Source organism: Cynoglossus semilaevis, chromosome 2 (genome assembly GCF_000523025.1).
Source record: "Cynoglossus semilaevis isolate Cse_v1.0 chromosome 2, Cse_v1.0, whole genome shotgun sequence".
Lineage (NCBI taxonomy): Eukaryota > Metazoa > Chordata > Actinopteri > Pleuronectiformes > Cynoglossidae > Cynoglossus > Cynoglossus semilaevis.
In genome coordinates this window covers 12,698,185-12,714,869 of record NC_024308.1, presented here as the reverse complement: position 1 = coordinate 12,714,869, position 16,685 = coordinate 12,698,185, and the positions used below count along the sequence as shown (strand labels likewise).

General features: G+C 41.7%; 1 protein-coding gene and 1 long non-coding RNA gene across 2 annotated transcripts in view; one reads left to right on the top strand and one right to left on the bottom strand.

Moving 5' to 3' along the window:
- The window catches only part of szt2 (SZT2 subunit of KICSTOR complex), a 66,721-nt gene that overhangs the window by 43,186 nt on the left and 6,850 nt on the right, over positions 1-16,685 (top strand). The window contains 8 exon segments of the mRNA XM_017031028.2: positions 3,067-3,319; positions 3,416-3,495; positions 6,329-6,454; positions 6,775-6,977; positions 7,078-7,174; positions 8,243-8,323; positions 9,484-9,558; positions 14,151-14,216. Coding sequence (XP_016886517.2) covers positions 3,067-3,319; positions 3,416-3,495; positions 6,329-6,454; positions 6,775-6,977; positions 7,078-7,174; positions 8,243-8,323; positions 9,484-9,558; positions 14,151-14,216 — 981 coding nt within the window.
- LOC112486795 (uncharacterized) lies at positions 9,568-16,680 on the bottom strand. The gene is made up of 3 exons (XR_003049280.1): positions 14,129-16,680; positions 11,932-12,126; positions 9,568-11,629 (listed from the first exon to the last, which is right to left on the bottom strand). It is a non-coding gene; the product is annotated as an uncharacterized LOC112486795 (long non-coding RNA).

Genomic DNA, 16,685 nt, shown 5'->3' with positions numbered 1-16,685 from the left:
AGTGACTAAAAGTTAAACAGAAAAAAGGTGTTTTCAGCAACAAAGTTGAGGAAATGCTGCTCTGTTCAAACTGTTTCCCTAATCCAAGTAGAACTCATTTGTACCTGCATTAATTCCACTGGAAACAAGTGAACTTACACAAAAGAAAGTTCCTGTCGTTTGCAGACACATTGGAACATTTAACTCTCATTTGTTCAGAATGTCCCTGGATAAACTGCTGGCTTTGTTATTGAGCTTTTCTCACCACATGCAAATGACGAGTCACAGCAGTAATACAAGAAAGCAACATGGATTTTCAGCAGTGTAACTAAAGTTTCATTACACTCCTCGTCTTTCCATCTCCTTTGTTTTCCACCCAACAGCTCTGATTAAAGACGTTAACACACTATTGTTTTTTAAAGTGTGCTGGCAGTTATAAAACAGTTCCCTCAGCATATTTAATTTCCCATCCTGCTCTCCTGCGTCCTCACATCGATGAGTCAGCCTTTAAAGCAGCCTCACTGTTCACATGAGTGACTCAGACGTATTCCTGGATTCAGATAGAAATCATTTCCAAACTGCTGGCTGAGGATAAACACAAATACACAGAGAGTATAATTCACACTGGCAGTAATGACACCTGACTACATCAGGCGGAGATTACTACATTAAATATTGAGTTTGCCAGGACATTAGCAGAGCTGTTTGTCATTATTTTGCAGCTGTTCACTGAGATGTCCAGCTAAATATTCAATTTCAGACAATAGCTGGCAAACTTTTTCAGGGGGGAAACTTGGTCAAATGAGACAGAAAGCCAATTATCCCAGTTTGAGTGGAGCAGTGCTCATAAGTAGTCATTTTGGAGAGGAGCTGAACCGACGTCCAGATCCAGGAAACCCCACAGAGACTGTGACTCACTTGGCTCCACCTTCATGTAATTATATAAATCAGATTCAAATGTGACGCAGTGGAGTGAATGAAGCTCTTCACAGAGGGAGTCCGGTTCAGGGTCAGGGTCCAGTTTGAACCATGGTCGAGATGGAAATACGATCAGGGCGGGGAAAAACAGATTATGTCTGTATAGTGGTTCCACGGTGTAGCAGTTATCACACCACAGCCTTACAGGCTGAAGGTCCTGGGTTGGAGCCACAGAGGACCTACGCACTTGGCGCCCCCCATTGGGCAGTTTGCTGTAAACACAACAATTTCCACACAGTGGAAACAATTAAGTTTAAATTTATTTGTGGTTTTATAGTGTAGTGATTATCAATGCCTGCTTTAAAAGTAGAAGGTCGTGGGTTCGAGTCCCGGAGGAACCATATACTTAATGTTGGCAGCTGGTATGTATTACAAAGTATCACACTTACCTCATTGTAATGGACTTTAATTTTTTTTGTTCATAACTGTGTTAACAATTAATGCTAATTATAATTTATAATTGCATTAACAAATAATTTGTTTAATTATTTCACTTTTGAATTCTTAATTTTGAATAGACATATCAAAAAATCACAGGTCACATGAGGGGTAAGATTTTGATCCGGTCTGGTTTTGTACGGGCGTCACGTGTGTCATTAAAAAAAAAATGTTCCAGAGAGTGATAGAAATGAAGGAAAAAAATGAGTTATTGATTATTCCATCATTTGTTGTAAAGTAATGCGTGCCTTATGGAGAGGCTTAATACCGTGTCTCTAACAAGATACAGAAGGACACACTGTGAATGAGTGGGTGGAAGCATGAGTGAGCGAGCGTGAGTGGATCGAAGCGCTGCAGGCCGCTGTAGCCCCCGGACCTTTCACCAGGTCAATCTAGTCACGGTGGTGGGGCCAGAAAGTGGTCTGTGTGTTCGAAGCAGGGATGGAAGATAAGCAAACGCCTCGTGCAACACTTTGCCATATTATTGTGTAGGACAGAGGGAAGTGGGAGTTTGTTGGAGCAGCTGTGTAAAAGACCAGTGTGCCCTTTTATTCTGCCCCCTACGACCAATTAGTCTGGGAAATGAAACAAGGACCAAAACTTTCCCTTCCCCTCCGACGGCCTAGCTCCTCACCACTGCATCACTAACGAGCAGAGACAGCAGGCAGAGTCAGAGCAGCAGAAAATTTGCCTGAACAGAGCTTCATCTGTCACAGTCCTGACATAAAGCAGAGGGACCACCAGCCCTGGGTTGGACCCTCCAGCCTTGGGCCACGGCACTGTCACTGTGCCACACTGGGGCATCTGGGCACAGAACTGCTCCACTGAACAAACGGCCCCAAAAGTTTAGCAAATGAAGCATTCTCTGGGAACAGAACCTGAAAAAAAAAAAAAAAAAGATTTGAAATGTATAAATATGCGTCTTTGAACTTGACCTTGTTCATCCCCTGGTCATCGTCGTGACCTCCAGCGTGATCTGTTGCAGCCAAGTGATCAAACCCACCATGTAGACTCTAATGCTTTGCTGACCTGAGGCTGAACGTATGCACCGTCAGGAAATGTTCAGAAGACTCTACGATTCCATTATTATGTCAATGAAAACAAACGGCGTTGGTCAAAGTTTACTGTTACTGCCTCACGTCTTCTTTGGCAAACGGCGTTAACCTGCTCTTTCACCTAGAATTTAGGATTTTTTGTTTTTTTTTCATTTTTCTGTGCAGCGGCTTGTCAGACTTCAGACTATTCCAGGTTATTAGAAGGCTGCTTTTCCAGTGTTGTTTCTGCTCTCTGTGTTTCTAAAGAACAGGGTGTGATGCACAGAGGAAACCATCACTATTAACTTTTCAGTTGAAGTGGTTGATTTTAGCAGAGGTTTTCCGACACCCGATCTGTAATATACAGCAAAAAATCTGTAAGTCTGGGTGGTGCATTGGTGGGCTCCCCAGTTGAACTTCACATAATTCCAGGGTCAATCTTACCTTATCCCAGATCCCAGGGTTAGTGCTGAATCAGTATCTGGACATTGCTGTGGAGATCACTGCTAAAGGAAGTGATTCCTTAAACAAGATGCAAATGTATTTATCTGTACAAACCACTGTATTGTTGCTGTGTTGACCCTTTATCGGTGTCTTATTTTCTCTCAGTGTAGTAACATTGTTGTAACTTCTCCAGGATCCAAACTGCTTCCTGGGCCCAACCATGGAACCCGATGCATTGCTGCGAAGTGCAGTTCCTCCTCTGCCCAGCAAAGAGCCGGGCAGGCTGGTGGCTGGTCGGATTCTGGCCCCTCTTCACTTCCCGTCCGAGCTTCTGCCCTTTGATGAGGCTCTGAGGGACATATGCACCATCAGACCCCTGATGGACGGTGACGTGGTGGCCAGACACGGAGGCCAACTGCTGGAGATCAAAGCTGCTGAGAGAAGAGGTTAAAACTGCAGCTGCTGCTAATGTCGTTGACACAAAGAATGTTTGTGTTCCAATCAAACCACACATTGTCTCCGTCTTATCTTTATGTTGGCAGAGCTGGAGAAACAGATGAAGATAGAGAATCTGTTTGTGACGTGGCAGCAGAGGTCAGCCCAGTCCAACATGCCCATCTCTGTAAGTCGAAAACAGTACATTTGTTTTGTACTACATCCTAAAATAAAATAAAAAATCAGTTCAGAGAATAAGCCGACAGTATCTATCTTTACTGGTCTAAAAATGTTGGCTTCTTGTCTCCATCTGATCTAAATCTGGAGAAACTTCTCCACCCTGTCTGTAGTCTATATAAATAGTTCTACTGCAATGTCCTCAATATTGTCCAAAAGTCTAAATACTTGACCTAAATATTCTGGAACATGTTTGGCTTTTTACACTTAAAAAAAAAAATATTTTCATCCCTTGCGTCTTTTTCAGGCTCCTTTATATGTAAACATCATCATTCATTACTTTTATACAGTACTGTCTGTGAATATGTCCTGCAAACCTGTGACTAATATATAGAAATATATACAATAATATAATATATTTTTATGCATTTATATATATGTGTGTGTATATATAGTTATATGTGTGTGCGTAGTAATTTGCACATTGTGTAAATGTGAAATTCAGTTCATTTTTTAATAGGCCTTTCGAAATACTCTGTGGAATTCACTAATTTACAGTCAATTAGAATATTGCAAAATATTGTCAAAAAACTTTGCAGATTAAATATGCCAAATATTGCGACAGTATTTACCAGTATATTGCACAATAAATCAGAATGTTGCACACATTGACTAAAAGCATGGCACAGAATAAAAGGGACAATTGCACAAACGTTTGTATAAAAAATATTTATACAGTAAATTAGAATTAAAAAAAAAATATGAACCAGAATATTGCACACTACATTGACGACGTCCTTAATACCAGACCACAAGCAAGAAGTTGAAAACATGACAAAACAAAAAAGCAATGTAGTCTTTTTGTTTCTCTGTGGACTTCATTTTAAACCCTCTGTAACCAGCAGAGTCATCTCCTCGGGTTTTCTTCTATTTCTGGTTCACACCTTTGCCTTACTTTTGGAACAGGATGTCTATTTTAACACAGTGTATGGGAGAGATGTAGAACTCTGTTCTGGAGGAGTAGCTGTGACGAACGGTGGGCCTCATTAACCCATACTTTAACTCCAGTATTCTCACTTCTCATACAGTAAATTCATGCCCAAACTCACAAGTTTGTTCTCAGCTTCCTGTATAATTATTTTTATGAATCAGAATCACTTTTGTGTGACGGGTTTGTATCTGCGATCTGAGTACTGTCGCACAGTCACACCTTTACATCAGGATCTCAGTTTGGAGGAGTGGAGAGAGAGAGAGAGAGAGAGAGATAGAGAGAGAGAGATGGAGAGAAGGAGCGATGTGCTGAATAGACAAGTGGAAGGAAGTTTCAGTTAAAAGTTCCAAAAAGTTGAAAGAGATATCAAGAAATTTCACAAACAGCAGAAATCAGAACAGGGAGACTTTTCTGTAGCCTGTCCTCCAGACTCAGGATGTGAGGAGGTGGAATGAAAACCCTGCACTGAAATAGCTTTAACAGAGGAGGTTAAAAACACACACAAACACACACGTTTGAATGGGATAGAATAGGTAGGACAGGCTGCAGGGTGAGGCTCTGCAGTGTTTATCAGACAGTGATCATGATTGCAGTGTGTGGAAACCAGTGAAGAGTCAAACAGTTCCTCAGCTTCAGCTCCTGCCACATCCAGACCTACAGATTAGAGCGGCCCCGTGGCTTTGTTCTCCATCCATCCATCCATCCATCAGTTTTCATCCGCTTACCAGGTCGCGGGGGCAGCAGTCTCCACCCAAATCACATTGCCGTACCCTACCAACCCCCCAAACCTTCCTGCAGGTGGTGAGTCCACTGGAAGGTACGGTGGAACCTGCCGTCCCCATACACTGCTCCCCAGGTGCTCAAAGCTGCCCACTGGTCACTTTGTGTGCAGTGGCGTGTCTCACAATGTCACAATGAAAAGGAGTTCACTTTCCTTTCTTTCCTTAATATGTTGCGGTTAGCACGCCTGCTTTGAAGTCAAAGGGTCCTGGGTTCAGTTCCTAGAGGAGCCACATATCCCTGAAGGCATTGGTTGATATCAGACTTGGAAGCTAAGGGTTTGGACAATATGGGATATTGGCAAAAAGTTAATATCGGGAATTCCTAATTATTATCATATGTCCCATGTTAATGAACTGTGATGTCACTAATCCTCTTTGGATGTCATAAAAAAGAGTACATAAAGCACAACAGAAAATGATCCATATGAATCTACACAGTTGATGACAAAACTTACTCTGTCTGACCTTCACTGTGATTTAACGTCCAAGTTGAAGTTTATATGTGGAAATTGGACGCATTAAAAATCACAATTTGAAGCGTTTACCATCCAACAGGATCCGACAGCGATGTCAAGATTGAGAACCAGGTCTTTTGTCATGAAAGTAGTTAAATATCAAATATAACTAATGGTACCTGACAAGTGCATGGGGTATTGAGCCTCCCACCACTCGGTGGTTCTGAAGAGCCTGGATTATGTTTCACTCCTCGGGGGAAATCATTTAGTTTTTGCAGTGTTTCACAGTGGGGGGATTTCTGAGCTAATTAAAAAGATTTCTGTCTGCCACAGTGACACCTCAAGAGGGGTTACAGGCTGACATTAAATTTACAAATTTGATATTTTCAACAGACACCCACGCAGCAGTGTAACTTCAGGTCATTCAGCGGGAGTGTTAAAAATGTCTGACCCAGGTGCGACAGTCATCACAGCAGAGTTTTAATGGCAGTGAGGGCAGATGTGGTGAAATATCTGAGGCAGAGTTAGGACTGTGTTCAGAGCATCAGATCCAAACATGGTCTCAGCAACAAGACAGCTTCACGTGACTATTGTAATGTCTCTGTTTGTCCACAGGGGACAGATCTGGAGACCCTGAAGCAGTCGTCCCGGCTGGTCCACTACTGTGCCACCCCTCTTCTCTTTGACCCTCTCTTTCGCAAGAAGATCCAAGAAGAACAGGTGGCTCAGCCCCCAGTAAAGGTATCTGTTCTGCAACTCGGTGGGAATGAAGAGCACATTTATTCTCCTAGACTGGGATTATATTAGATTTGAGATTATATGATGGGATTATAAATGCAGCTGCTATAATCTCATCTCATTTATTGTATTCTTAGAACGTTGGTCAGTTTCAGTATTTAGCAGGTCGTAGGTTCTAGGACAGCCTGGTAAAACCACACCTGACTGAACAAGCTGTTAGTTGCCAGTGTTGTTGTACTCATGTTGCTTTGCATTTGAAATTATAATCTCACTTCCTGGGGAAAGCATTAAAAAGTGGTCGTTTCCGCTCCACTCTGTTCCAGAAACGTCATCGCTCCAGCGACTCCACAGCATCAGGTCGGGACAGAAGCTACAGCACAGACTCGGCCGACATGTTGCCCAGTCGACTGAAGGAGGAACCCTGGCTGCTGGAGATCTGCAGTACCTTCCTGCAGCAGTACGTCCAGTACCTGCAGAGTATGGGCTTCATTTTAGTGCAGGTCCGGCCTCAGTCTCCAGCTCGAAGGTTTGTGTCTTTACTGTGTGGTATTTCTTTCTGTTCCACACCTTCCACCTCACATTTGAACTCAACTCTCCACTCTTCACTTTACTTTCATCACCTACAGCATTGCCCGAGCCCGGGCTGCCATGCTGAACTCCATGTCCTCTGAAGGAAGGATGTCTTTTTCTTACGTGAAGCAGAAGAGTGAGGACAGCCCCAAGGTTTGTCGTCAGCTCAGAGAGGCAGAGTTCGTCTGTCTGTCTGCTCCGTTGTACTCTCATAACAAACTGGATAAAATTCAAACATTTTCCTACTCTTTACACAAAGGCATTAACACAGTCTTTTTTATTGATTTTTTTTTTTTCATCCCACCTTAATAAACCAACACATAAACAATCAGTTCCAGGAGGTCAGATCAGTTATTAGTTTGGAGTGTCCTGCTTTTTACATTCACATTTACCATCACTTATATCAAATGTTTATTTATTTCATTTCATTTATTTAAATAAACTTTTGGAGTTGGTAACATTTGCACTTTAAACCAACCATTAAAAATTAATTGATTCACATTATTTGAGAAACCCTTTTTAAATTGGAACCCTAAATAATGGATATTTTCATTTTTAATTTAAAAAAAACCCTTGAATACAACCTGTTACTCCCACACAACACCTCATTTTATTAAATTATCTTTATCAGATGTGTCTGCAGATAAAAATCCAACTCAGTAAATGTGGGAAATCAGTTAAAGCATCATGAATCTTAATTTATATTACCACTCAAAATATAATTTTATGGAAAACAATAGTTTTTGTGGGTCAACAGTTACACGGGGTGAGAATTAAAGTCTCAGTGCGTTAAAAAAAAACCAGTACGTTAGACTTTATGACGTTTAATGAAGATTAGACTTCCAACAGAAACACTGTTTGTGTGTTTTTGACTATAAAGAAATCCAGAGATTAATTTACTATTTTTTCACTGAAACTTCTTTTGGTTTGTGTTTCAGCAGCAGCCTTTTCAGAGCTGAGGTGATGAAATTTTCACCTACTTAAAGATTAAACATAGAGGAAAAAAATTTTTTTTACAGAATTGTTTTGTCCTGTTTTGTTTTTTTTTTTGTAAAATCAACTCCAGTGTTTAACTTTTAGTGTTCTCAAATTGAATCTGCCATGTGATCAGGATTAGTCGCTCAAGATCCAGTCAGCTCAAGTCGGCTTTGTTTTCTGCAGCCTCTTGAGAGTCGATGGTCAAAACACATTTAAAACTTAGTCTGTAAATCCACTTTGCAGGCTGCAGCACCAGGCACCACTGCGTACCACCTACAGAGGGCGCTGCCAGGAGGGATCGTGCTGATGGAACTGGCTTTCCAGGTGAGATGAGTGTTGTGATCTTTGGACTGAAATGAAAGGCAAATACACTAAAAAGAAAAAAGTTGGTTTGAACTCGTTTTACCTTCTAATTTACCTAAAGTCTCCCGAAGAATGAATTATGATATGAGTGATTTTTAGGAATTAATTAATTTAAACTCTGTTGTTGAAGCTAAGAATTGAACCAGTCATAAGCGACTTTCACTATTTGAAGCCTGTGATTGGTGGAGATGTCATCCATCCATCTTTGTCCGCTTATCCGTTACCGGGTCGTGGGGGCAGCAGTTTCTATGACCGCCACCCAAATCACATTGCACCGAACCAACCCCCTTCCTGCGGGTGGTGAGTCCACTGGAAGGTACCAACCGCCCTAATTGTGAGACATTGCCTCTGGGCCAAAGTGCCATTGGTGGACATACTGGAGGCAGAAATGAATTTTTTGATAAACTACTTTTAAATTGTTAAAAAGAGGCGGCGCTAACTGAACTCTCCACCAGGAATTTTAATATGTCACTTGCAGAGGATCTGTACAATCCCCTTCCCCTCCAAAAAAGTCTTTTTAACCTCTGGTATTGTAGTAAATGTTAAATGTGTTGGTCTGGTCTTCTAGTGACCCTAATATTGAAACATCAACGGCACTGAAACGGTTTCTCCTTCTGGATTAAACGGTGAACCCGTCTCCTGAGCCGCCCTGACAGCAGAACCATCATCTCCTGAACCTGCAGCAGCGCGGGTCAAGACTCTGTGACTTTTACCTCACAGCCTGTGACAGTTACAATCGCTCCTGCTCCATTTCATGTTCCTCAGCTTCCTGGTTATTAGACAGACTCTGTGCTGACATGCCATAGTTTCTCAGCTCACACAGGTTGAATGATGACAGCTAACTTTTTCAGGCCAGAAGCAGGTTTCTGCAGGGGAAAATAAAGCTGCATTTCTGAGCAGATGTCAGAAGAGCATGTTAGCTTTTCCTCTGTGTCACCTCCTCTAAGAGGTGACCTTGTTTCTTTGGCTAAATTACTTCAAAATATCCTCTAAGAGCTGAGTAATTGCGTAAAAATATCACACTGTTTCTCCAAAAACCTTCAGCTGCTCTGATGAAAGGACATTTTACTCTTTTCATTCCAATGTTAATTCATTTTCCACATCTCTTTTCTTTTTGCCAGGGCTGTTACTTCTGTGTGAAGCAGTACGCTCTGGAGTGTTCCCGCATTCCCATGGGCCAAACAGTCAACTCCCAGGTAAGTGTGTGGTGCAGCCGCTAGGATTCAAACCGCTAAGCTTTCTCACTTTCCTGTGGGATTTAAGTGCAGAAGATATAAGATGAGATGTTGTTATAGACAAACTTCTTAACACGGCAGAGAATTCACTGAGAAAATCACAGCTCCACGACGTTCCCCGGAGAAAAGTCTCTCTCACTGGGGGAGTGAGGGGGCAGGTGGTGGTACGGGGGTGTTATTTGTATTGCAGTCTTCAGTGATCAGTGGTAGAGATACTGCAGAAATGTACTTTATATTGTAAGGCTAGACTATTTCACCATCTGGCTGTGTGTCGCTGTCTCTGCTGTGGTTGGATTCAAAAAGGTTTTTTTTAAAAAAATTGCAAATAGTTTTCTCCCAAATACTCCCTTCTCACTTCTGTGTGCAAAATGTAATGGCACAAAGATATCCATATACATATAAATACATTGACAAAGTGTTGCTCTGTAGCCAATATAATATATTTTCAAAAACAAAAATACATCCATAAAATACTTCTCTAGTCAAACCTAGTATAGTATAGGAAGGCCAAGTGTCTTCACGTAACTGTGTAAATAACTCCTGTGTTTCCTGGCTATATCTGAGCGTCAGGTTTTTATTGATAGTAAAGGAGATTGACGTCAACAAATCCCATGATCCTTTGTCCACCTCCCAAAACAGCAGGAGTCTTTCTTCTCCTCTTTCTCCTCAGCTAAAACCCCTAACCTTGTTTATTACCTGCTGCCGTTTTTCTTGGTAAAAGCTCAGGGAAAAATGACTGAAACCACAGCAGTGTCTAACAAACAGCTGGTGTTGTGGAGGAACATGGGCAAACAAGCAGCAATCAATGGTCCACATTAAAACCTCACGCAGAGACACTGTTTAATGCAGTGAAATCTCCTGAGCAGAGACCAGCTTCTGGTTTCCACTCACTTCAGAGGACAGTTCCAGTGTGAGTCTGTCTTCATGGCACAGTTTCAGAACGTTTCTGCTGAACACTGACGAGGTCGAGCTGCTGCTCAGGCATGCACAGCGTGAGAGTTTACACAGTGACAAGCAGGAAACAGCTGAAGAGACTTTGTAGTCAGGAAAACTGCCGTCACATCAAGAAACACCCGCTCTGTAGGCTGGGCTTCGGAGCAGTTGAAGCTAAACCCACTGTACCAGAAACACTCTTTGTTTTAAATATTGTGCTGCTAAAGGAATACACTGGAACACTAATGCAGGGTGATAAAGGATCAGCAGCTGGAGTCGAGCAAAATTTGGAGGAACGTAATCGCATTCGTTAACTGTGAAATTCTTTTTTCTTTTTTTTTATACATTCTAACAGTTGGACAGACTAACATATACTGCACAGTAGTTAGGGATGGCTTGGTACAACTTTTTTATGTCCAACATGAGCATTTGGGCTCAGGTATTGGATCGAACGGGCTTCAGTTGGGTTTTTAAAAGTTTTTTACCAATATCCGACTGATACTGATCCTGAATATCGGATTGAGACATCTTTAGGACAGTATATCTACTGTGAATCCACTTATTGTTGCCACACAGTCAATATATGTCATTTATACAGACTGCGGGTAAACAAATCTTCAGCTATTTTTTTATTATGGTTTGACAGTCTACAACATATATTATTTTAAAAAATGCAGCATTATTTCCATAAAAAACCTAGTTAGAATCAGATGCTTGAACGACCAACTCAGATAGAAACTGCTCCGTCTTCATAATCAGGCCTCCTTCTTAAGAGCTTTCCCAGAATTAAGTAACAGCTTTTACTGTGCTAAAAAGTCCAGCGGCGGTCTTCGTGGGCTGTGCCCTCCTCGTGACCGCACTCCTTATTTACCTTCACACGAGGCTTCACACAGTTTCTCCGTCCCCTTTTACTACATTAGTCCTACTTCTGCTTCAGCCTGTGGCTACGGACTATAACAGACCAACAACATAAACTGGAGAGGCCCATTAAAGTGGAACAGATGGTGGAGCTGGAGGGCAGGACTACTGAGGAAGTGAGTGCCTTCTTGGCCACATTAAATGTCAGTCCGACGTTGGTCAGTAGTACATCATCTTCACTCTGGTCAAGAAGGGAGAGAAGAGAAAAAGACGTCGTACTGTAGGCTCGTAAAAACTTTGTGCTGTAGTATATTGTACTGTAGTTTAGGCAGTGTTTAACTCAGGCAAGCTAAGTCAGCATAAAATAAGTATATTTGAAGAAATATTTCAGCCAATGATTCTGCCATAAATGCCAAATAGTCTTTTTGTGCGTTAAACATTTTTCAAGGTTGTCAGTCGGTCGATGTCTCTGCGGGTGAATTCAATGGCTCCATTACAGTACGAATATGATTGTTTTTAAAGCAAAGTAACACAGCGTCCTACCTGACGTCCTTTAATATCGCCTGATTGGTTGATGCTCCAACCGAGGTCTGATCCGTCTGTTTCAATACTGGATGTAGAGTTGAAACCTTTGTTGGCGCCAGTCTTTAAAGGAGAACTTTTTTTTTTTTTTCTCTACCGTCTGTCTGCTCTCGTTGTCACTTCTCCATCTCTGTCAGTCTCCAGTCAAACAGTGTCCTGTGGTGTGAAGGATACAAATGTCTCTGTTAAATGCAGTGCTGCTGTGTCTGCAGAGAGAGATCATGATGACTGTCACTTGATGAATTAATGTTTAAAAAAAAATCAAATGAGTTCAAACTTTGCATTTGTGACTTCACTTGAAGTGTTTTCAAACCTTGCATTGATAAGCTGTCTGTGACATAGAGAAGACACTGTGACAGTTTTTAGATACAGTGGTATGTCTGGTTGCTTTACCATCTTTTTTCCTCTAAATAGGATCAAACCTTGCTGAGTCATGTTGTACTGAAATAACCCTGGAATTAGAAGCTGTGACCCAGAACTCTTTAGTCTTTGTCCACTTCCTGTGTGCAGTTTAAGGCCTGTACATGGGCAGACCATGGCTGTGGATTAGTGGTTAATTGATCAGGTTTGTAATCTGAGGGATGCTGGTTAGAATCCTGACCCCAGCAGGACTTTGGTGTCCTGAATTAGCAATCATGTTCAACGAAGGTTTAAATGCCAGTAAATCAATTTCCTTTATTGAACTGAAAGAGTAACCTAAAATATTTATTTATTAAATGAAGATGTTTTTTTTAAATTGATTTATCCCTGTTTATTAAAGCTGAAGCAGGGAATAACAATCCATTTTTTGTTTGTTTTCGACAGGAGCCTCATGACGTAAATGTCAGATGTGTTTTCATAATATAAAGGTTCTGTGTGAGCACAAAGATTCCTGGTTCCTGCTGTAGAATCGTTCACAGCTACGTTGCCATGCTTGAGTTGGTGCAGCTCACTGTGCTGTTTATGTCAGCTGAGGTCTAAAAGTTTCCTTTTGCACAACCACGTCATTAGTCACTTGACATATGAAGTGAGTTATTACAGCAGGATTTTTTAGTTTCACTGCAGAAATACCATAACATTTCAACGCCGGCGACAGGAAGCTGTCGCTGCTAATGACGTGACTGTTACTGTCCGGAACCTGGACGTGAGTGTGGACACTGTGTTTGTCTCATTTGTCCACATGAACAGGAACGTCACGGTGTCATGTACCATAATCAGATCAGCCCACTTAGGTGGAAGCTGCAGGCTCATTATTCTGGACTGTCCACGTCCAGTGGCCCAGTGTTAACAGCTCCATTGGACTTCTTGGTTGGTACTCAGGAAACTGTAGTTTTAAAGCTGTGGACACCCGGACCTGCCTGACACACAGCCTCTTCTCCAGCCACACTGGAAAACACAGTGTTTACTGTACTCCACGTATTACAGGTTGTACTTTTGTATTGCATATAATGGAGGATATCTGGTTGTTTTTATGGACCAGGTCTTACAGGAAGCTGCAAAGATTGTCCCTACGGTTGTCAGTTCAACTGCATTTCTATAAACCAAATATACTAAATTAATTTTGCCGTCCAACTGAAAATTAAAAAAAAAAAAAGAACGCATAAATAGTAAAAATGTACAATTGGAATTTTTGGATATTTTATTGGTATTTATGTTTTGATGAAAGAATAATTGAACCCCTTTTGCAGGCCACTTAAAAAGACTTGGTGGGCCAGATGTGGTCTGTAGGCCCCGAGTTTGACATAGAGAGCGAATAAGTTTAGGATATACTCCCATGATAATGTAATCTCCTTTTCCACACCTCTGGGAGTTACATTTATTTTTTGTTTTTGATCCTCAGTAACAGAGTAATTAGCAGTAACTTTACATTCTGCACTACTGCCATCTGCTGTATATTAATTTTATAACTTGTCCAGAAACATCTTGACTACTAGAGATATTAAAACAGAGAAAACACAGGCAGAGGGCAGATCTGCAGATGAAAACAGGAAACTTCTAGTGACTGTGGAAAATGTTTTGTGTTTTTTTTTTTCTGTGGTTTTTCACCACATTTTTTGATGAATGCTGCAGAGAACAACGACAGTCTACACGTGTGTCACATGGCCAGTGAAGGTCCAGACCAAAACCATGTTGTTGTTGTTGTCCACTCATCTGTGTCTGTGTGTCTGCCTCGTCCCACCTTTCTGTCATCTCTCCATCAGGGCAACCTCCTCACCAAACCTCGTTGCAAGCCGTTTCCAGACGCCACACCAGTATCTGACTGTGCGGTATGTCCCAGCCGTTTTCAGACGGGGGTGGGAAATGTCTTGTCTTGTGGCAATCCGCCTTCGGCCACCACCCCCCGAACCTGCCTCTCTGCTTTCTGTCGACAGTCTCAATCTCTTCCTGTTCAAATCTACATGCCTTCCTTTCTTTGTGTCTCTATGGGAATCGAACGGTTTCCATGTCTGTTAAGGGTCTGCTTTCTTCCTGTTGGCTCCACGGCTGCCACATCCTACAGCTTGTGTATGAAGAATGACGTTTTAAGGAGTCTCACGAATGGTCAAGTATTGGGAGTAAATGTTAATTCTGAAGATCTGAGCCTTGATTCAAACTCCCCTGTGATTTCCTGTCTCTTCCTGGCTTTCCAAGGGCTGTCCGTCTCCGTGCCTGCTGGTCCTGGTGTTACGGGGCTTCTCAGCTTGTCATTCTTTTAGTGTCTGTGCAACCAACTTTGGCTCCTCCGCTTTTTTTTTCCCTTCTGATCGGCCTGCAGTGGTTTCACTGGGTTCTGTTGCAGCAGTGCAATGGTTGACTGGTTTTCTGCAAACCCCTGGGTTTTTCCACTGCTGCTTGGTTCCATTTTTTGCTGAATTGTTCAAGGTTATATAGGGTTGGTGACTTAAATTGTAGCAAGTTAAAATATGTGATTGCTAAGCTTGAATGTTTAGTGCCGTGACTTTCATTTTTTGACATCAGTATTTATTGATAAAATAATCCAAATGTCCTTTTAACTGAAGATAAGAGAAAAATGCATTCGGTTCAAAACCCAAGTTGCTAAAACTAGGTGCTAAATGAGGACATGTAAAGAGAAGTGTTACCAGAGCTAATTCACATTCCCTGTCAGAAACTGTAGGAAATCCAGAAGGTCCACAGAGGCAACAATAAGTGTAGTTTGAAAAAATAAAAACATTTTTATTATTTAAAAATACGCTGTTAGAGCCATTGTTCCAAGCTAAAAAAACCAACAAAAAAATTACTCATTGTTATATAAAGTATCTGTAAAAAATAAATGGGGAGCTTTTGGAAAAAAAAACTAAAATTGTAGACCACACAAATATTCCAACATGTCACTTAATCAACACACATTAATATAATAAAACTCAGCAGTCACCTGCTGGGTCTAAAAGTCAGCTTTTCCTTGTCTGAAATTCATCAAAACCCAAAACAGTCACATTGTTCACTGTATCATAACTGTAGAGATATTAATGCCTCCGTGCCTGCATACTGCTTGTACCGTCAGTGTACCAGTGGCATGGAAAAGGGCATTGTCTCGGTACATTTTTTTTTTGTCAGCAAGACTTGGTGTTAGCATGCTTACATGACTATGCTAGCTCTCTCCACATGCCAAGAAAAGTTTTGGGGTGTCAGGATACAACAGTCCCACTTGAATTTTTTTTGAGAAATGTGACTGCATTAATGGCTATTTCAGCTCTGTCATTGTGACTCCTCTTGTCTTTTTTTTCTTTTTTTCGATCAACTTTCTTTGTCATCTCTTTGTTTCCTGGATGACCTCATGATTACAGCTCCTCTTATAAACGTGGCCACTGTCATTAATTTGTCGTCCACTGACAGGAGGAGAGCAGCGGAGCCGCAACTCAACCCAACAATTTATTCCTGTCAGCGTTATTACAGGCGTTTAATTTATGAGAAGATGAAAGGTTTGGGATTACAGGGTAGAGAATAATAAATGTTAGCAGGATAGTGGCGATGACATGCAGGAAATGTAGCAGTGCTAAGATAAAGACAACTGTGTAATCCCAGTGGCTTCCCTGCTCTCCATGTAACAGACTCAAAAGGTCACACTTAATTTGTCTTTTCAAGACTACAGGATCACCAGCGGGGGGCGCGGGTTGAGGTTGGGGGGGGTTAATGTCAATGTTTTCATAACTCACTGCCAAAAAATACCCCATTCTTTTGTCTGAGTGCGGAGGAGTGGAGGCAGGAGAGACAGACGTAAGAGACGGTGTCGCTCCACCTGTTTTTATCGGCTGCCGTCTTAAATGAAGCCCATTTGTACCAGTTCCAGGCAAACGCCTCAGATGAAAAGTCGACGCACGCTGCAGTGTTTCCCTCTCCCTCCAAACTCCTTTTTTGTGCTTTAATTAATGACACATTGTGGCCTTTCTGTGCAGCTATTTGCATTCGTAATCAATGCTTTTGTCATTCCCCTTTGATGTTGGATTTAATTAAATTAAAGCTGCTATTTATGGATGAGATTGATATCAAAGATGCTGACAAGACGCTCTCAGCGCGGAGCAACGGGGGGCGCTGAGCAGCAGGCCCTTAAGGTGCACAGTTCAAGGCACAACAAGGTGTGGCTTTCAAATGCAAATCAGGACTTTTATTGGATGGTTGCTCAGATTAACGCTCAGCAGAGACGTACCTGCCAAATTGGGATGGATCCAGAGAGAAGACCAGGCCTTGGTGTTTCAGTCACTGACGTCTCTCTGGACTCTGTCCATCCCTGTCTTTTA